Here is a 22,782-nt window from a genome sequence, read left to right as displayed (position 1 = left end):
TGTAAGGACTGGGAGGCACCACTTATCCTTGGACCTCTGTTGACAGTGGCTAGGTGGCATGCATGAAACCACCAGACCTCAGGCCCCTGATATGGGTAGGTGAGGAGTGTGCTCAATAGGCAGAGTGGTGTCAAACATTATGAACCTCGCTCTCCACCGTATAGCTGAAACAGTTGAAGTTAGACTTCAGGTATATACTGTGTTGTACTGTGTAATGAGGGCCTATGCTGTTGAAATGGGTCCACACAGATCTATGCAGGGGTGAAAGGCATTCAAAGTCCATGGACTGCTTATGCCTTTGCCGAGGCAAAAGAGCTGTTTCTGCTCTGAGTTCCAAGCTTAGGGGAGCTGGCAGATTATTTTTTCCCACTGTTTGTTAATTTGTTTCTTCTCTGAGGCTGGTAGGATATCTCAGGGAGTACAACAGCTACTGATTGCAGCCCAGGGGAAACCAGCTATCACTGAAGCTGTCTCAGACCCAGTGCAGGGTGGGAAGGGGTCAGTTAAATGGGAGAGGGTTTTTTTTCCAAAGGGGCCTCCATTAATGTGGAAAATGTGTTCTGAACTCCACTGCTTGTCTCACTGCAGTTGCACCAGACAATCTGGCCTGCAGGGTGCCAGTTCCCTCTGGGTCAGGTCTGGCAATTCCTCGCTGCTTCTGAACCACCTCTCCCTCTCCCAGCTGCTCAGTCCAATTCCTTAAATTTGCCTTTGATGTTCAGGGCTCCTAGATTGTCATATAAAATCGATTCACTTTTTTTTTTTTTTTTTTTGGGTCTTTGTTGTAAGATGGACCATAGGAAGCATTGGTGCCATCTTGGCCCCACTTCCTGTTATGATAAAATTTTTTTTTTTTAATTTTTAATGTGCTTTAAGTGAAAGTTTATAAATCAAGTCAGTCTCTCATAGAAAAATTTATATACGCCTTACTGCATACTCCTAATTGCCCTCCCCTAAGGAGTCAGCCTGCTCCTTCCCTCCACTCTCTCTTTTTGTATCCAGTCCACCAGCTTCTGAACCCCTCTGCCTTCTCATCTCCCCTCCAGATAGGAGATGCCAACATAGTCTCAAGTGTCTCCTTGATCCAAGCAGCGCATTCCTCACCAGCATCTTTTTCTATACCATTGTCCAGTCCAATCCCTGTCTGAAGAGTTGGCTTTGGGAATGGTTCCTGTCTTGGGCTAACAGAAGGTCTGGGGGTCATGACACGGGGGTCCTTCTAGTCTCAGTCAGGCCATTAAGTCTGGTCTTTTTATGAGAATTTGGGGTCTGCATCCCACTGCTCTCCTGCTCCCTCAGGGGTTCTCTGTTGTGTTCCCTGTCAGGGCAGTCATTGGTTGTAGCCAGGCATCATCTAGTACTTCTGATCTCAGACTGATGAAGTCTCTGGTTTATGTGGCACTTTCTGTCTCTTGGGCTCATAATTACCCTGTGTCCTTGGTGTTCTTCATTCTCTTTTTTCTCCAGGTGGATTGAAACCAATTGATGCATCGTAGATGGCCACTTGCTAGCATTTAAGGCTCCAGATGCCACTCTCCAATGTGGGATGCAGATTGACTTAGATGTTGCCTGAAACAATGGCCCCCAAACCCCTGCCCCTGCTACACTGGCCTTTGAAGCATTCAGTTTATTCAGGAAACTTCTTTGCTTTTGGTTTAGTCCAGTTGTGCTGACATCTCCTGTATTGTGTGTTGCCTTTCCCTTCACTTAAAGTAGTTCTTATCTACTATCCAATTAATGAATATCCCTCTTCCTCCCTCCCTCCCCGCTCTCATAACCATCAAAGAATATTTTCTTCTCTGTTTAAACTACATCTCAAGTTCTTATAATAGTGGTCTTATACAATATCTGCCCTTTTGCAACTGACTGATTTTACTCAGCTTAATGCCTTCCAGATTCCTCCATGTTATGAAATGTTTCACAGATTCCTCACTGTTCTTTATTGTTGTGTAGTATTCCATTGTGTGAATATACCACAATTTATTTATCCGTTCATCTGTCGATGGGCACTTTGGTTGCTTCCATCTTTTTGTTATTGTAAACAGTGCTGTAATGAACATGGGTGTGCATATATCTGTTGCTGTAAAAGCTCTTATTTCTCTAGGATATATTCCAAGGAGTGGGATTGCTGGATCGTATGGTAGTTCTATTTCTAGTTTTTTAAGGAAGCGCCAAATCAATTTCCAAAGTGGTTGTACCATTTTACATTCCCACCAGCAGTGTATAAGTGTTAAAAATATGGAATGCTTCAAGAATTTGTGTGTCATCCTTGCACAAGGGCCATACTAATCTTTTCTCTATTGTCCCAATTTTAGTATATGTGCTGCCAAAGCGAGCACATGATAAACATTTTTAATAACAAAAAATTACTTGAAAATGTTCCTTATGGCAACAATAATTTTATAAATCAAATTGCAGTAGCGTTATCTTCAACTACCGGAAAATGATTGCATTTAGCTTACTTATGTAGTTGAGTCTGAGGCAGCTTCAATAATTTCCATTGGAGTATTTAGATAGGAATTTTGTTTCCAAGGTTGATAATTTGTTTTGTTTTCTCTTGTTTCAAGTAAGACTTGGTGCCACATCTCTTAGTGCCATAAAATTGTTTATTATAAGTCATTTATTTAAGTAGCTTTGTTTAAATTGGTCTCTGCTTTGTAGAAAAAAAAAATTCCTACATAGAATTTCATTTGTACCCTAATACTTTTTTTTAAAGTGATTTAACTTGAAAAATTCTACTAAATAAGAGATATAATTGCCATTATTTTGTATACAGTTAAAATTTGGCAAAAGGAGTTTCAATCTACTCTTTATTTACTTCATGTAAACTATAAATTTGTGTAGACGAACCCATCTTTGAAATGGCAATAAACTGCAATGCTTACGAAAAAGTTTATGCCACTTAAAAGATAAAAATTACGTGCAATAGAAGTTAACACTTGGTTTTGTTATGAGGAATTTTCTCTAAAATTTCTTTATTTATATACTGTTTAAACTTAACCATTTTTGTAGCCAGTTTTGATAATAATTCCATAAATATACAATTTGATATCTTCACTAATAAGACAGGAGGTAGGTTATGATTAAAATTTGGTGGTAGCCTCTAGTGTTTCAATATATTTGCTGGGAGGGTTTTTTTTTTTTTTTTTTAATGTCCTCTAAACCGTGATTCATTATGCCATGCTTTTCATGGAGGGTACAATATTTAGCTCACCTTATATTTTATTTTATTCATATCATTTTCATAACATTACTAAAAAGTTTCTTTTAGTTTTACTTGTCACTTCTATTTAGTATACCAGTTTACATTAAGAATATATAGTTTTTTGGTATAAGGTTCTTGCAGAAATAATGAAAAAATCAACTGATACGTAAGCATGCAATACCTAATTTATACAAATTTGTTTATATAACCAATCAGCAGCAATATTTTGTATTATGAGATTGAAGTTTTAAAATACAAAAGCTATTGGCCATATTTAAAATTTTACATAGTTGTTTGCTTTATAAATTTTCTGGATTCAAATTTAAATCTAACTGCATGATCTTCAGTGCTAATTTAGAATGGTTGACTTTCAATACGTTTTCATGCCTTACTTGGCTGTGAGAAAAAACGTGTTTACTTCATGGGAAAAAATGAAGCTAATACTTTATTACAACAAACACACTCCCAGTCAGGGCATCCATTCACCAAATGTTTGATGTCAAGAATAAAATCGGCTTTGTTGCAAAGCAACAGATTTCAGTTAAGCAAAAATTCTATTTCTGACGAATAGCTTTTCATGTTGCAGGAAAATGGTATCTTTAATTTATAGAGGCTGACATAAAAAATGTAATCTGCTTCCAGTTTGAACTTGACTTGGTCATTTAAACTCATTCATTACAATGATTAAAAATGTATTTTCTGATAGAGTAGATGTCTGAATCTTTTTTCTTTTTTAAAATTTTATTTTAAATTTCTTTTTATTTAATTTTTATATATTTGGACTTATTAAGCTTAAAAGTCTTAAAAGGCAATACTAGCTTAATTATTTCCCAAATTCAAAAGTGTAAAATGTGACTCAGACAGGGTCTGGGACTACCCATGGTGTAGCGAACAATCAGAGGATTAAACTGTGGACAGTCTTCCTGTGTGTGTTTGTGCATGTGTGTGAATTTGCGTGTGTGCGTGTGTGTGTGATTTGTTTGCTTTTCCTTTTTGTACACTTTTAAAAATGTCAGTCTAGATACTTAAAACGTGCATTCTTTGCTATTTGTTGTAAAAATTTGAGGTTTTCTATTAATCTACTTATATTTGTTTTTTACACACATACATGTATGTATACATAAAATACATGTAACTTTACATATTGAAATTTGTGATTTCTTTTATCTTATGACTACTAGTGTATTTCACATAGCCACTGCTCTTTCCTAGCTTCTCCAGTTAAAAATATCCACACCTTGACTTTTTATTTCATTCTTCTGCCCCTACCAGGAGCCTGTGCCGTTATATCCTGCCTCTTTTTTCTGATTGCATCTGATTCTCATAAATCAGTCTCATATTAACCAGAATAATCTTGCCCTGTTACCCAATATCCATATAATCCATCATTATCAGATCCATCCAAGCTAAATATTGTCCCCCAGTATTCTGATTCTTTTCACAGGATTCCAGATTAATGGGGACACTCTGTTTATGAGTAGCATACTATCTCCATGGCATTGACCTTCGTCTGCAGCCTTGTTCTCTGATCCCAGCCTTAGATTAACACCTATATTTCAAGATTCTATATTTTAGAAGTGTTCAGCTCTTTGAACATTCAGCTATGTAATCACTAGGCCAGATTTCCATAATAAAATCTAAGGAGAAGTTAGCATAGATTAAACACAAGGCCATCATGTGTTTATATAAAAATTAATTAAACAGAATGCCTGCTCTCAATTGGCTTACAACTCAGTAGAGAATATAGAAGAAGTACATTAATAATAATATGGATAAAACATTTGTAATAAGAGTGACATAGTTTTATCTGAGCCAGGGAGCCCTGGTGATGCGGTGATTAAAAGCTCGGCTGCTAACCAAAATATCAGCAGTTTGAATCCAACAGCTGCTCCTATGGGGCAGTTTTACTCTGTCCTATAGGGTCACTATGAGTTGGAATTGACTCAAGGACAATGGGTTTAATGATCTTAGAAAATATTTTTGAGTTCAGAATTGGATTTCTGTCCTCTTGTGCTAAAGATAAATAAATTGCTTAAATTCTTTGATTTCCTTGTTCTTCATTCAAAAAAATGAAATAATAATACCTACTTCAGGGATCTATATATTAAATGAGTAATATATATATAAAAACTTATACATAGATTTGTTATCAAATAAATATTCCATACTATGTGTATATAAATATACATGTACATATATATTTCAATTTATATAAAATGTATGAGAAAGGTTTACAAAGAATAATTATGATTTCAATTTTGGGCATACTGAGGTTGAGTCTCTTTGGTAATTTTCAAGAGGAAACAACAGACAGTTAGTTGGATGTGTCATCCTGGAGCCTGTAAAAGGTCTGGACTGAAGATAAAGTAATAGTAAACATGCATGGCACTTCACATTGGGTATAATGGTAAAAGTGCTGGGAATTTAAGCGCCATAGGCCACTTCTTCACATGGTTAAAAGGAAAAGTTCAAAAACAAACAAACACAAAAGCAACAACGAAAGCATTGCTTCATCAGCTGAGAAGAAATGTCAAGATCTGTGTGTGTGCCAAGAGCTAGGGAACTTGTATCCTTTCCCTGGGAAGGGTGCGGTAGAAATGAGACTCACTTGAAATCAGGGGACACACCATTTTGTTATTTGATTTCATCTTCCTGCCCAACCCTGGGAGACAGTGACATCTGAGGTGCGTGCTATCAATAGGCCAGTATGGAGCCGGAGTCTGGTGGCAGGGTTAAGAATCCTCACCCCATGCCCCAAGAATAAAAGCCAAAAACAATAGGAGCAGATTTAAAATTGAAGGCTAGTTAAATCTCAGTAAGGAGCTTAGAAACTATAGAACAACCTCTTTGGAAGGTTTGCTTTGTGAAACTGGAAAAAAAAAAAAAGACCCAAGTACCCATCTTCTGGGCAGCAAAAAAGTAAGGCAGCTGGAGAGGTTTTGCCCCGCTCTCTATCCATTCTTTAACTGGGAAGAAAATAGAAAAAAATTAAAAAAAAAAAAAGATCCCCTTATAAAGTGAGTTGTGGCAGCTACTAAGGGGGGCTACTTGTGGGAACGTTCTTGGCTTGAGAAGGGCCCCTGGTGGATGTTGGGTGGCCTATGGGAACCACTTCTCAAACCAGGATCATCTCTTGTCCCTTGTGTACTCTTCTGTATACACGTCTTCTGGAAAGATGACAATGGTCTCTGGTATGAAGACAGTGAGTCTTAACTTGCTGAATATTTTCCTGGGTAAACAGCTTTATTTTTTTCTTTCTGCTTACTAATTCAGAAAATGTATCAGTAACAATATTTATGTAGTTTATAAACAAGAGAAATAAATCACAAGTCTCTGACCAAGTGAATTAGTCATCATTTTTTGTGGTTTTCCATATGTATGTCACCGGACACTTTAGTATAAAAACCAACGATAAAACCTTTGTCTGGCATTTACTGGGGTTATTTCTTAACAAATTTAAGAATTGTGGATCAGAGATGAATGAGCATATCAGAAATATTCAAGGCATCCTTAAATATCACTGTAAATTTTTAAATTTTATTTTTTTAAATTTCCAATTCAATATGTCCTCAACAAAGCTGTGAAGTTTTTTGAGAGCTATATTAAAAAAAAAAAAAAATGCCATTGAGTCAACTCCAAATCATAGTGACCTTAAAGCTGTGCTTCTCATATATTTATACTACAAAGGTATCATTAAGAGTAAAGGATGATTGCTGTCAATAGGTTGTATACCTGTAAAAAGTTGAATTGGCAAAAGTTGTGTGATAGACGTACTTACAATGACAAAAAAAAAAAGAGTAGCTGCTGAGGCTGCTTTTGTACAGTCAAAATTCTCATGGGATTTGCTTTCTTGGTTTGGAGATTTAGGGTCATGGTTTCATGGGACATACCAGTTAATTGGCCTAATAACACGTTTAGTGCTTCTGTTCTACATCCTAGTTCATTGCATAGTGCCTGGAGTCTTAAAAGTTTACAAGTGGTCATCCAAGGTACAGTATTTGTTCTCAATTCACCTCGCCCAACCAAGGAAGAAGGAGCTTCAGAAATAGAAGAGGATATGGAGTGTGTGTTTAATTGCCTCCATGAACAACTGCCTCTTTTGCCATGTATCTTAGTCATCTAGTACTGCTATAACAGAAATACCACAAGTGGATGGCTTTAACAAAGAGAAGTTTATTCTCTCACAGTACAGTAAGCTAGAAGTTCGAATTCAGGGGGCCGGCTCCAGGAGAAGGCTTTGTTTCTGTATTGGCACTGGAGGAAGGTCTTTGTCATAAATCTTCCCTTGGTCTAAGAGTATTTCAGCACGTGAACCTCAGGTCCGAAGGATGTGCTGTACTCCTGCCACTGCTTTCTTGGTGGTATGAGGTCCCCTTGTCTCTCTGCTCACCTCTCTTTTTTTATATGTCAAAAGAGATTTGCTTAACACAGTAATCTTTTAGATCTCTTCAGTATAACTGCCACTAATCCATCTCATTACATCATAGTGATAGGATTTACAACACATAGGGAAATCACATCAGATAACAAAATTGTGTACGATCATATAATACTGGGAATCATGACCTAGCCAAGTCGAGATATTTTTGGGGGATGCAATTCAATCCAAGACACCATGAGACTGGAAGAACTAGATGGTGTCTGGCTGTCATTACTGAACATTTCAATCAAAGATTCTATGGAAGAATCTTGATGAAAAGGAGGAAAATGCAGAACAGAATTTAAAATTTCCATGGACTCCAGACTTCCTGGAGCCATGAAGATTCGATGAATCCCTGAAGTGATTGCCCTGAGACAATCTTTAAAATTTAAACCAAAAATGTCCCCTGAAGTCTTCTTAAAACCAAACAATAGTTTAGCTTAACTGGTAGAAAATGCCTGCCTTGAGCATTCTGGCTTCTTAAGAACTATCTGCATGGAATCAAATTGACAACAGGAACTTGAAATATTAGATAGGAATCTTAGGGGGCAGTGAGTTTATGCTAATGGTGGGTGGAACAACTCAGAAAAGGAAGGTGAGAATGGTGGTCCTACTGGAAGAATATAATCAATGTCACTGAAGTGTACATGTAGAAATGGTTGAATTGGTGTATGTTTTGCTTTGTATAGTCTCAACAACAACAAAATAAATAAAATTAAAAAAAAAGTAAAGGGTAAATCAAAATAATTTCCTGGATAATATTATAATAGGATAGAGAGTATTGGTGGTTTAGTGGTAGAATCTTCACCTTCCATGTGGGAATACACCTTATGCTCAGCCATCACCTGTTTGTCAGTGGAGGCTTGAATGTTGCGATGATGCTGAACAGGTTTCAACAGAGCTTGGAGACTAAGACGGACTAGGAAGAAAGACCTGGTGATCTAATTCCAAAAATCAGCCAGTGAAAACCCTGTGGGTCACAACTGTCTGATCCACAACCAATCGTGGGCATGGAGCATGTTCTGTTGTGCATGAAGTCACCATGAGCCAGGGGTCAACTGAACATCACCTAATAACAACAATAGCAACAAATTATTGTAGGATAGAGTTAAACATTTTATCGGGGGAAAATCCCGAGAGCTATGGTACAGAAATTTATAAGACCTAAGAACAGACATTTGATACTTTAGTCAATTCCCTATTATTCGTGTTTCTAAAACAAGTACAACAACAGTGAGTAATATAGAATACATGTTAAATATGTGTCAGGCATCAACCTAAGCACATTGTATACGTTATCTTATCTCTTTGGTTAGGTTTTATTTTTATTATTCCCATTTTACAGATGACGATACTGAGATTTAGTAAGTAGATGAAGATGTCAGCCAAAGAGATAAAAAAAAGTCCTGCATCTCCCCTCATCCTTTGTCTCTAGGGCTGTGATCTAGTTATCCCCTCTCTCAATTCATCATGTGTACCTCTTCTCCCGTGGCATCTACTTACCCACCTAAATACACAGTTGTTCTCTTGTGAAGGTTTTATTAAATTTTTTTTAATGCAACCAGTGGGAGGCTTACTAACATGATTCAGTTCATTAACTTTCATTCCATCAAATTGTATGTAATTAAACACAAATTCATGAAATTTAGGCCAAACCTTGGAAGCAAACAATACTCCAAAAAATATTTACTTTAGCTTTAACTTATACCTAACCCTGTTAGCATAGTGGTTAAGAGCTACAGCAGCTAACCAAAAGGTCGGCAGTTCGAATCCACCAGGTGCTCCTTGGAAACTCTATGGGGCAGTTCTACTCTGTCCAATAGGATCACTATGAGTCAGAATCTACTCAGTAGCAATGGGTTTGGATTTTTCTTTGGTTTGTGAGAAATTCAAAATCGGTACCTAGATTATTATCTCCAAGTGCCCCAGAAACTTAAGCTGGACCATAGGTAGGATTCACACGATGGGCCTTCCCCTCCACCCGTGTGCCTCATTTTGGTTCCTGAGCTCAGCAACAAAAGCGTTGCTTGTTCTAGAGTTCCAGAGCGGTGCACTGAGTGGCACCAGCACCATCTTCCAGCAGGGTGGCAGAATGACCTCGTGTGAAAAAGCTTCAAGTCCAAGTCACACAGATCAAGTTCTAGCTCTGTTTTTCACCAGCCGTGCGGCCTGGTAGTACAGTGGTCAAGAACTCAGCTGCTAACCAAAAGGTCAGCAATTCGAATCCACCAGCCACTCCTTGGAAACCTGTGGGGCAGTCTACTCTGTCCTACAGGGCTGCTAGGAGTCAGAATTGACTCGATGGCAACAGGTTTGGTTTGGTTTGGGTTTGGTGGCCTTGAAAAATTTACCTAACCATTCTAACCCTCAGCCTCTTTCTATATAAAATGGAGGTAACAGCAGTACTACTTTATCAGGAATGGATAAGACACTTCATGTAAACTTCTTAAACCAAGACTTGACCTACCTAAGGACTCAATTAGCTATTATCATTATTAATATGTTGAATGAGATTTTTAAAGCCTTAATTTGGATATGCTTCTCCAGTGTTCATAATACTGCCAGAACTACTTTGGTGTATGTGTGAAATATTTGTGATGTAAACTTAACTATTGTTTATACTAAGTGACTTGTGAAAAAGCAATTGAATTATTTTAAAGAGTTTGCAGTTAACTATAAATATTATCAGTGGAGTGAGGGCTAATTTTCTTCACTTTAATGTAAAATTAAACAGCTAATAGGTGATACTTCTGCATTAATGAACTTAAAAAAAATTGTTCATGCAAATGGGATGTGTAATATACTTTACTGAGAAAGATGTGCATGGCAACAAGTTATTGGCACACCCAAAAATCCCTTGCCATCAAGTTGATTGCGACTCATAGTCAGCCTATAGGACAGAGTAGAACTGCCCCATAGGATTTCCAAGGAGCGGTAGATTCGAACTGCTCAACCACTATGCCACCAGGGTTTCCAACAATCATTGGCATGCAGCCTAAATGTAATTTTATATGTTTCTGGGAGGTATGACTGCTTACAGTGCCTGCTCAACTGCTCATACACATTTCTTTTATCTAAGGTAGAATCTAAGCTTCCTGTATAGAGCACAATAATAGCAGATCACCAAAACCGTTGTATTCCATAATTTTCCAATCTGTTGATTTTGGTTCCTATACATCTGAGGCTTGGTACTATGCTGTCAGTAATTACAATCTAAGAACATAAAAGAATGGTTCGGAAAGGTGCAAGATTATTAGAAAAAAATCATATTGGGATGTTTTAAATCTCGACACCATTCTGTGATAGTAAGAGGGTACTCCATATACATTTTACGGATGAATGAATGAATGAGTTTATTTACAGAATGATGACTGCTGAAAATGAGTAGGATTTAAACTTCCTATAATACCAAACCCACTGCCATCAAGTCAAATCCTATTCGTAGTGACCATATAAGACAGAGTAGAACTGCTGCATAGGGTTTCCAAGGCTGTAATCTCTACGGAAGCAGGCTGTCACATCTTTCTCCCGTGAAGATACTGGTGGGTTTGAACCACTGACCTTTCGGTTAGCAGCCAAGTGCTTTACCCACTAAATAACATTTTGAACAGAATAGGAGAATATTAAGGCCTTGATTTTATTTTAGATAAACGGTTAAAGGATTCTTCATTGTTTCTATTTAGAAGACTCGAAGTTTGAAAAATGGTTTTGAAAACAGAACCAAAGGTTGATGATTTGCCTTTTAGTTATGGTGTCAACCCACAGAATCTAACCAAATACGGCATCTGACCTTCACCACAAAATGCATCCGCTAACTGTGTGCAATACAGATGGTGTATTCCAAGATTTGGTAAACTTTGGGTTTTCATTATGTGTTGATAACCAAACTGGAACAGGAAATAAAAATGAATTATTGCACTTTTATGTTAAGTATGAACTAGATCCAACCAAAATGATTCAAAGTCAGCTAATCAACATAAAGTTTTTTCTACCAAGTGGAAGATTATCATTTCGAGATATAACTTGAAGCTTATTTTTCCCCTACAAACAAATATTAATTATCATGGAAAATGGGATTTAAAGACTTCAGAAACCCAGTTGGCATTTTTGATATTAACGTTGATAGTCACATCTAGGAATAAAGTCTGTAACACTGCCTTGTCAGTTGGCCAGATATTCCGTGCCTGTGGGTATTCTTCAAATTTGGTTTGTGCTATTTTAATGTAATTTCAGAGAAGCCAGAAGTGCCTGTTTTGTGGAGTTTAATCATATTGTTGTACTCCACATTGTCGAATCAGCATCTTGAAAATAGAACAAGGGCATGACACACTCTTTTTCTTGCAGTATCACTAGAAAGGAGCTCAAATTCCAGTACATAAATGTAAATGTTTTTCTTATACCAAAATTAAAAGTTGCTCGATCACATCTTATGTGTTCAGAAGTTTTACTTTGACACATATGTTCTAAATCTTCTTCAGTAACATAGTATATGGCTAATTATTATTAAATATGTTAATATTTTTTGGTATTTATAAATGTTAAGACTTGATTTTCTTTTCGTTTTAGGATCTCCTGCCCTGACTGGGACTGGAACAATTAACATCATAGTAGATGACGTCAACGACAATGTCCCCACTTTTGCCAGTAAAAGGTATTTCACAACAATTCCTGAAGATGCCCCAACTGGAACAGATGTTTTGCTGGTAAATGCTTCAGATGCTGATGCCTCAACAAATGCAGTTATCAGGTCAGGACATTTTCATTTGAAAGGGATGATGATTTTTTCTTTTAAACAGTAGCCTTTGAACTACATGAACATAATGCTGAATATACTGGGATGGGTATAATAATAAAATTGACCTTATAGGGTTATTATGAAGATAAATTAAAAAAAATTAAGTAAACTACTTAGAATACCTGGAAAAAAAAAATACTGAATACCTGACAATCCTTGTTGCTCTGATCCATGCAAAGCACCTAGTACTCTAGATAGTTGCTTTCTAGTGAACTCTGACTCATGACAAGCTTGTGTACAACTGAACAAAACATTGTCTAGTCCGGTGTCATTCTCACCGTCACTGGCATGTTCCAGTCCATCTTGCAGATATTGTGCCAGTGCACCTCACCAAAGGCATCCTTCGTCCTCTCTGGCCTCTACTTCACCTACCTAGTATGATATCCTCCAGCAGTTCATTTCTCCTGATGTCATCTCCAAAGTAAGAGAGTCTGAAAATGTTCTATTGTGAAAATAGTCATAAAGTTTTAATTGGCTAATTTCCAGAAGTAGATTGATAGGCCTTTCTTCCTAGTCTGTATTAGTCTGGAAATGCCACTGAAACCTTTCTGTCATGGGTGACTCTGCTGACATTTGGAATATGGCAGTAGCATAGCTTCCAGCATCAAAGCAACAGATAAGCCACTGTTATGTTGTTGTTAGGTGCCATTGAATCAGTTCTGACTCATAGCAACCCTGTGTATAACAGAACTAAACACTGCCTACTCCTATGGCCATTCTCACAATTGTTATGCTTGAGCCCATTGTTGTCAATCCATCTTGAGAATCTCCCTCTTTTTCAGTGACCCTCTCCTTTATCAAGCATGATGGCCTTCTCTAGGGACTAGTCTCTCCTGATCATATGTTACTACAGTACAACAAACTGATTGTGGTGGTTAGCATTCTACCTGTCATCTATTGTTGTTGTTATTAGGTGCCGCCAATTTGGTTCTGACTCATAGCAACCCCTGTATACAACAGAACGAAACATTGCCCAGTCTTGCACCATCCTCACAATCATTGTTAGGCTTGAGCCCATTGTTGCAGCTACCATGTCTATCCATCTCATTGAGGGTCTTCCAGTTTTTCACTGACCCTCTGCTTTAACAAGTACTACGTCCTTCTCTAGGTCTGATCCCTCCTAATAACATGTCCGAAGTATTTGAGATGAAGTCTTGCCATCCTTGCTTCTAAGGAACATTCTGGCTATACTTCTTACTAGACAGATCTGTTTGTTCTTTTAGCAGCCCATACTATATTCAGATTTTTTGCTGACATCATAATTCAAAGGTGTCAATTCTTCTTTGGTCTTCCTTATTCATTGTCTAGCTTTCACTTGCATATGAGGCAATTGAATACATCTTGGCTTGGATCAGGCACACCTTAGTCTTCAAGTTGACATCTTTGCTTTTCGACACTTTAAAGAGGCCTTTTGCAGCAGATTTTCCCAACACGATGCGTCTTTTGATTTCTTGACTGCTGCTTCCATGCATGTTGACTGTGGATCCAAGTAAAATGAAATCCTTGACAGCTTCAATCTTTGCTCCATTTATCATGATGTTGTTTATTGTTCCAGTTGTGAGATTTTTGTTTTCTTTATGTTGAGGTATAACCCATACTGAAGGCTTTGTTCTTCATCAATAAGTGCTTTAAGTCCTCTTTACTTTCAGCAAACAAGGTTGTACCATCTGCATAATGCAGGTAGTTAATGAGTTTTCCTCCAATTCTGATGCCGTGTTCTTCTTCATGGAGTCCAGCTTCTAGGATTATTTGCTTAGCATACAGACTGAATAAATATGGTGAAAGGATACAACCCTGACACACACCTTTCCTGACTTTAAACCACGCAGTATCCCCTTGTTCGTTTTGAACAATTGCCTCTTGATCTATGCACAGGTTCCTCATGAGCGCAATTAAGTGTTCTGGAATTCCCATCCTTAGCAATGTTAACAATAATTTGTTATGATCCATGTCATCTATTAGTGCTCATTAAATTTCTGACAATAATTTTGAAGAAATCTCTTCTCCGGTTACAATTCTTTATCTGCTGTGCAAATGAGACTTTCTCTAAAAACAACATATAGAATATTGCCAATCAGTAGCTGGACAGTAGTCTTCTTCGAGATGTTTAAAGTCTTGACTGTGAAGCTGATTGTTGACCGCACAGATCACATGATCAAATTGCTTGAAGAAAATGCTATGATATGTTGTTTTCTTCTAGGGTATGTTAGACAAAGATTCGTTGTGAAATGTCATCCTATATTCATGAGCTCTGGTGATCAGTATAGAATTGGTTTAGAAAGCTCTGTTTACATGTTCAGAGTATTTACACAGTTGTACTTGTTGGTCTGATGTGATCGTTTTGGTTTGATACTATATATTTGAGTTGTTTTGTTGATTGGATTTTCTTCTTCCTTTACTCTCAGAGTTTTAAGTTTATACTTTTATATTCACTGAAATCTACAAAAGTCAATGGTACAGATTGAATTGTGTCCCCCCCAAAATATGTGTTGTGAATCCTAACCTCTACCTGCCGTTATAATCCCATTCGTAAAGGAGTTGTGTTTGTTATGTTAATGAAGCAGGATTAGGTTATGTTAATGAGGATTAGTTTATATTTATTATGTTAATGAAGCAGGATTAGGATGTATTTTGAGTCAATGTGTTTTGAGATATAAAAAAGATTAAACAAGCAAGCAAAAGAAGCATAGATAGGGGAAGAGAGATGCCAAGCCACATGAAGTTGGCCCAGGAACAGAAGCTCAAAGATGCAAGGATCTTCCTTTGAGTTGACAGAAAGAGAATGGCTTTCCCTAGAGCCAGCACCCTGAATTCAGACTTCTAGCCTCCTAAACTATCAGAAAATAAATTTCTGTTTGTTCAAGTCACTCACTTCTGGTATTTCTGTTATAGGAGCACTAGATATCAAAGATACTCCTGTATGAAAATCTCTGAGTGACTATACAGACTGTTCATACAATTAGTTAAAATAAAAATGGATGTTGTCTTTAGTTTGTGGAAAAAAAATATATATATATATTCATTTGTAAATTAACATAGGGCAGATAATTATTACAGTTTAACATTAAAAAAGTATTTTCATAAAGTAAATAGTTATGACAACCAAAATCCTATTTAGTCTGGCCTGATAAATTCTTTTATTTTTATTTGGTGGGGGGAACAAAATTCAATCTATAACACTGCCTTGCCCAAGACCTTCCCTGCCCAACTCCCCTAGGGATCAATTTAGTGAGCAAATATCAACTCCTCTGCTTTACGATTTTCCATGGCTCCCTATTGCTTATGGGGCAAAGTCTGAATTCCTGAACCTGGCCTGAAAGGTGTTTGATCGTCAAATATGTAGTAAGCATCAATTACGTGCTAACCTCCTTGTTAGATAAGGCCTGCTGTCATGTCATGCTCCAGCCAAAGTATGAAATTGCAACTCTCATACTAATGTAACTTTGTAACTCCCAGAATACTTGGGCTCCCACTCTTTTATAACTTTGCACATGCTGTTCCCTCTGCATGGAATCCTTCCTCCACTTGTGTGTCTGGCAAATTCCCATTCATCTTTTAAGACCCAGCTTTAGTGCTGCCTCTCCTGGGATATCTCTTTGATTTCCTGGGCAAAACCAATCCCCTCTCCATGTACCCACTGTGTTTGTACATACCTTCATTAGAGCAATACTTATATTTTAATTATTTGCTTGTCTTTCTCTCCGCTTTGTTTCTAGCAAAACACTGATGTAACTGATGCTAAATAACTGAGTGTAACTGATGCTAAATAAATGTTTGCTGGTCATCTGTGTATTTCTTAGGCTACTTAACATAGACTACCGGCCAAATTCATTTATGCATTCAACAAATATGTATTAAGCATCAATTGCATGCCAGGCACTGCCAGGGTCAGTATTTCATGGTGGTAAACTGTGTAGGCTCTGGAGCCTTACCTGGCTCCGCTACCAGTCAGCACTGTAACTGTGAGCAAGTTAACGTCTCTCTGCCTCAGTTTCATCTGCAAACGGGGATAATATTGTACTTAATTCATGGCAAACTAATTAGAATTAAGTGAGATGATACATGTCCAGAGTTTAGCATGGGGCTGGCACATTGTGAGCACATAATAAGTGTTAGCTGCAATAGCATGTAATTATTAAATAACATTTATATTATCATTCATGTTACTTGTTCTCTGATAAATTCTTAATGAAATATAATACATTTTTATATTACGTGTTAATCGTTTCTTGCTATTCATGGAATCCAAGAGAAAAATCCATTCTCTCTTCTGATTAACTGAGCTTGTATTTTAATTTTTATAGCCCATTTAAATTATACATATTTAAGTAATTTATTCAATTAGCTGCTGGGCTTTCTAATGGCACAGTGTTTGTGTTTCTCATAGTTTGTCAATTGCCCACGTGGCCTAGCATGATCTTGTTCACCACAGCCAACTGACAATTATTTATGTTTTTATCTCTACTCATTTCATTTGCTCAAACTCTGTATTTTTATGGATCATGTACTTACCTTCAAATTTACGTTTATTTGGCCTTTAATACGTTCCCTTCTAGTAAATCAGAGAGCTTTAATTCCTAGCCTTGATCAGCCTAGTTCATAAATTTGTCTCCCAAGCACAGATAGTTTACAATCCTTTTTCATCACAACACTGGAGAAAGTTACAAAACTGTATTGACAACCTCAGCATTGAAATGCAAATCCTTTTACCTGTGTGCTTAATCCCATCCCATCTCATTTCTTTCAAGTCCTTTTAATTCAAAAGTTATGGCCTTTCTCTCTTGGATTTTCTATGTATCCCTCTCTCCTGAATCATTTCCTTATCCTTACGGATTTCTCAGTATATCTATTATTGGATTCTGGTTCTTTTCTTTACCTACTGTAACTTGAGAAAGCCATTTTAATGTCTCTGAGGCTAATTATGTACATTACTATAAGTGGAGATAAGAATTCTTTCTTTATGGGTTTATGAGAATTAAATATTTTTTGACCACCTACTATGTGCCATGCAGTATAGATGGCATCAACTGATATAAAGTCTCTAGCACAATTATCAGGACATAGAATTCACTGTGTTAATGTTAGTTTTGTTTTGTTTTTTTTCTTTCTCTCCTGCTCATGTCCTTTTTGTTTCTAATGCATTCTTCCTTGCACAGTGTCTGGCACTTAAATAAATGCACTGAATGAATGATTCCCATACTTTCTAGAACTGCTTTTACTCTCTTGACTTTTGCCATCGAATGTATTGAAAAGGTGGCTTGTATTTATTACCTCAACATATGTTTTACTCCTGAAGATCTTTCAATCTGATTTTCTCTTTCCTTGCTTTATTTAAAAGTGGCTCTGGCAGAAGGATTCTATTGAAATTTGTCAAGTCCGGTGGCCTTTTCTGAATCCTTGGTCTCATCTTTTACAACATTTTCACTATAGGTCATTCTCCCCTTTTGGCAAGTTTCTTTTTTTCTTTCCTCTTCAATGTCTAAGTCACTGTTCCTTACTTCTCACCCTACATCTCTGACCACAGCTTCTAATTTCCTTTCTACATCTCCTCCTTCTCTTCCCACAGAATAATCTGGGTGTTTCCCATGGTATTTTTTTCTCCGTTCTTTCTTTATTTTGTGTGTGTATGCATGTGGTGTGTGTGTGTGTACGTGTATGTGTATGTGTGAGACTGTGAGATTGAGAGATTGTCCATTCCATGGCCTCAACCATCAATTCTATGCAGAAAACCTCCAAATCTGTACTTTCAATCCTGACTCAATTTCAGAGCTTCCCACCCATTTTTAGCTGTCTGCTGAACCATGCTACCTGGAAGTCCAGTTGGTATCTTAAGCACGATATGTCTGAAGCTCCTAGCCTCTCCTGTTTCTCCTCTTAATTTTGTGCTTTCTTCATCCATGCTTGGTGGCTCAGGGTCATCCTCTTCTCCTGCATTCAATCAATCTTTCTTCTTTTCTAATGTCTCTGACGCCTATCCCTTTCTCTGTATTCTTGCTGTCAACAGTCCATTTCAGTCCATAAAAACATCATGCCCAAACTATTATAATAAAAATTAACTTGCTTTCCTGATCTGGTTTCTAACCTCTCCCACCTATATACTGCACTATACTGTATAATTATGGAGCACTTAATATGTCCCAGATACTTTGTACAGGACTCAGTCCCATAAGGAGAAATTTAATATCAGAGGTAGTTTTGTAATCTTGCAGTTAAAGTACCTTTTACAGGTATTGTTTCAGTACAGAATGTGTAGAACAGCATAGTCCATGCCACCTAAGGAGATCAGTAGAATTTTCAAGTGATTGATGACTTTTAGAATGACAAAAGCAATTTATGGTCAAATAAAGGGGTGAAAGACATTCTAGGCAAAGAAAACAGTATGTGCAAAGGCAAAGAGCTATGCAAAAACGTGGCATTAGAGACATAAAACCATTCAATATGGTTGGTGTGGGTTTGGAATGGGCCTTGTGAACCAAAGGAAACATTTCAAAATTTCTTTCTGCACCTAATGAGAGAAATAACTGACTTGTTTTAAGCCAGAAAATAACATGACCAGATTTACATGTTATGATCCTTCCTCTCTCACTGTTGTAGAAAGTAATTTGTAGTAAGCAAAGCCTACATCAGTGAATGAATGACAGTTACAGTAATCTGAACCAACTTGGCCATCCAAGGGCCTGGCTTTAAGCATGATACACTCTCCCTCAAAATCTTACAACTTCCAGTTTGCCTATGGCATGATACCTAGTCTCCGTATCCCAGTCGCTCCATAAATGGCCCAGCATCTTTCCAAGCTTATTCTCTATAAATTCTCAACATAGAGCCAGAATTTCAGTCTCCCTAGCTCATTGCAGTTGCAGTTTTGCCATCCATGTGTTTCAGAGGGAGTTGGCCTGTTCTTTAATTTGGGCGCCCCTCATAGGAAATATATAAATCAATATGAAGATGTTTGGTACCTGTGTGCACATGGGCTGTTATATTTGCTTGTAGAGTGTGTGAAAGTCATGAACCCCTATTTATGTCTATCCTGGCCAGACTTATTTTCTAGGACCTGTATTTTGTGCCTGGATGCTTGATGGTGTATATGCATATTGCGACTTGTCTTTTCCAGCAAGAACCATAAATCTTCATACTTAAAGAAAAGATTCATAGCCTAGCAGGGTGACTCCAGGCCCCACAGGGAGGTATGCTTTAGAGACATGCCCCAGTTTTTCACATCAAAAGAAGTCATAATGGGAGAAGCCTGTAGGCAAGAGGAAAAGACCTTTGTTTTCCCAAACCTTATGGCCCTGCTCATGTCGTTCTACAGCCAAGACGGGGTGGAAAACTATGCTCTGCCAGCCAAATCTGACCATGGCTTCTTTTTGTAAATAAAGTGTTATTGGAAAACAGTCAAGCCCAGTCATGTTCATATTGTCTACAGATACTTTGCACTACAATATCGACTGAAGATTGCAACTGAGACTGTTTGCCCACAATGTTGAAAATATTTACTATTTGCACCTTTACAGAAAATATTTGCCAATCCCCAGCCTAGAAGACTTTCTTTCTCTCTTTTTTCAACACTGTTGTAAGAAGGGTTATCATTGTTATTGATGCTGTTAAATAATGGTCAAGTGCTACGGCTGCTAAGCAAAGGGTCAGCAGTTTGAATCCACTAGGCACTCCTTGGAAGCTCTATGGGCCAGTTCTACTCTGTCTTATAGGGTCGCTGTGAGTTGGAATCGACTTGATGGCACTGGGTTTGGTTTGGTTTAGCACTGGGCTCTACTCTTTATAGGAACAGATCGCCAGATCTTTCACTTACAAAGCCACTGGTTGAGTTCCAACTGCCAACCTTTGGATGAGCAACCAAGTGCTTAACTATTGTACCACCAGAGCACCTGTAAGAAGGGTAAACCAAAAACCATTGCCATTGAGTCGATTCCAACTCATCATGACCCTATAGGACAGAGTAGAACTGCTCCTTGGGGTTTCCAAGGCAGTAAACCTTTATGGAAGCAGACTGCCATGTCTTTCTGCCATGGGGCAGCTGGTGGGTTCAAACCGCTGACCTTTCGGTTAGCAGCTCAACGCTGTTAACACTGTACCACCAGGGCTCCATGTAAGAAGGGTAACACCTTTATAGCTTAAATTCAGCCCTCTCCAAGAAAACTTTGTTTTGTTCATTCTAGTCAGAAGTGGTCTTTTTCTCTTTTGACTATCTAGACTATGCATTTTAATCTAATAGCACTTAAACATACTGCCTTGTTTTGTATTTACTTTCTGTATCTCTTTTTTCCTTTTAGAATATAAGCCTTGAGGGCTGAATTTTTTTAGCTACTCAGCTGTGTCTCTTGTCCATTTGCCATTTTTTTTTTATCTAAATATCTACATATATATATATATACCTTATAACATTTGTCCAACTATCCATTTAAGTATCTACATAGATAGGTAGATTATAACAGTTTATCTACCCATTTAACTATCCACATATATAGATAGGTTATAAAATATTATAATGTTATTATATATGTATGTAATATTATATGTGTAAATACAGACTGCTTCCCATATACCAATTACAGTGCCAAGTGCTTTTCATACAAAACGCTTCATGTTCAAAACTACCAAATGAAAGAAGTACATATATGATCACCATTTTGTGTATGAAGAAAGTCAGGCTTAGAAAGATTAAGAAATTTTCTGAATTTATTGGTACGAATTAGTGAAGCCCCGGGGTAGAGCAAACAGTTAAAAGCTTGACTACTAACCAAACAGTTGGCAGTTCAAATGTGCTCAGACATGCCTCAGAAGAAAGGCCTGGCAATGTTTCTGAAAGATCACTGCCTTGAAAACCCTATGAAGTGAAGCCCTGTTCTGCACACATAGGGTAACCGTTAGTTGGAATTGATGCAACAGCAAATGTTTTTATTTTATTTTTTTAATTACTGAGATCAGAATTCACATACCTGTGAACTCTGTTCCAAAGCTCATTCTCTTAACCATTAATAAATTATTGCATTCCAACCAAATACAACACAGTGCCTTATCATCCTAGTAGATCTCATGGAGAGGGAAAAAAAAAGAAAAGTTTAGAAAAATCAACTGGAGGTATGTTAGCTTTACAAATGCAGCAATGATTGATTCAGATTTCAGATAAAAGTCATCTCAGTTTATGCTAATAATTTGAAAGAGTAATTTTGTATTCTAAATTCAGTAAGTACATTAACATATTTATTGATTAACATTGAAGTAAATCAATTCTATGTAGACCCACCTTGCTAAAGTCTGTTTTGGCCTTAACCACGGGGTATAACATTTCTTGTCTTCATTACGTTCTCTCAGGCTGAGTTTTACCTGCTTTATACTATCATATAATGGAAAAAGCACCTAACGAAGACACAAATATAGAAGCTCAAACTCTAGCTCTGCCTTTTATAGACTGTACTTTTTTTTTGTGCATGTGTCTCTTTTAGATTCCTATTCCTCATCTATGAAATCAGAAAATAAAATCAAACTTTTAGGATCGTTCTGAGGTTTAAATAAGAGCATATGTAAAGTGCCTCATTTTTTTTTTTATGTAAAGTGCCTCATAGAGTTTGTGGCACATGGAACACACTAAAAACTCAGTAAGATGCTGCAAACATTGAAAGAATGGCAGAGATGTTTAGATGTTAAGAACACAATACACAATTTAAGAACGTTATTTTATGCAAGCAGGTGAAATCTCCATAGAAGGGATGAGAGCTGAACTGAACCTCAAATAAAAGAGGCAGTGAAAAGCCAGGTGTGTTATCTTGGCAGTTTATCCATTTATAGAAACTCTGGTGGTTCTTCTATCATTTTATTTTACTTTTTTAAAAAAATTTTCCTTTAAGTGAAAGTTTACAGCTCAAGTTAGTTTCTTCTACAAAAATTTATGCATACATTGTTCTGTGACCCTACTTGTTCTCTCTATCATATGACAACACACTCCTCCTTTCCACCCCAGGTTTCCCGTGTCCATTCAACCAGCTTCTGTCCTTTTCTACCTTCTCATCTTACCTTTGGACAGGAGCTGCCTATTTGGTCTCATGTGTATACTTGAACTAAGGAGCACACTCTTCATAAGTATCATTTTATGTCTTATAGTCCAGTCTAATCTTTGTCTGAAGTGTTAGATTTGGGAATGGTTTTAGTTCTGGCTTAAGAGAGTCTGGGGGCCGTGTCTTCTGGAGTTTCTCCAGTCTCAGTCAGATCATTGAGTCAGATCTTTTTACTAGAATTTGAGTTCTGCACCCCACTCTTCTCCTGCTTTGTCAGGGTCCATCTGTTGTGTTCTCTGTCACGGCAGTCATTATTGGTAGCTGGGCACCATCTAATTCTTCCGGTCTCAGG

At 37.4% G+C, this 22,782-nt stretch overlaps 1 protein-coding gene and 1 non-coding gene across 2 annotated transcripts in view; one reads left to right on the top strand and one right to left on the bottom strand.

The window, feature by feature from the left end:
• Nucleotides 1-22,782, top strand: part of FAT4 (FAT atypical cadherin 4) — a 203,075-nt gene that overhangs the window by 128,439 nt on the left and 51,854 nt on the right. Inside the window, exon 7 of the mRNA XM_049885365.1 lies at nt 12,192-12,372. Within this exon, the coding sequence (XP_049741322.1) occupies nt 12,192-12,372 (181 nt within the window). The remainder of the gene's footprint in view (nt 1-12,191; nt 12,373-22,782) is intronic.
• On the bottom strand, nt 2,233-2,339 carry LOC126077611 (U6 spliceosomal RNA). The gene has a single exon (XR_007517787.1). It is a non-coding gene; the product is annotated as a U6 spliceosomal RNA (small nuclear RNA).

Source organism: Elephas maximus, chromosome 5 (genome assembly GCF_024166365.1).
Source record: "Elephas maximus indicus isolate mEleMax1 chromosome 5, mEleMax1 primary haplotype, whole genome shotgun sequence".
Lineage (NCBI taxonomy): Eukaryota > Metazoa > Chordata > Mammalia > Proboscidea > Elephantidae > Elephas > Elephas maximus.
Note: the sequence above shows the minus strand (reverse complement) of the source record. Positions and strands in the feature narration are given on the sequence as shown.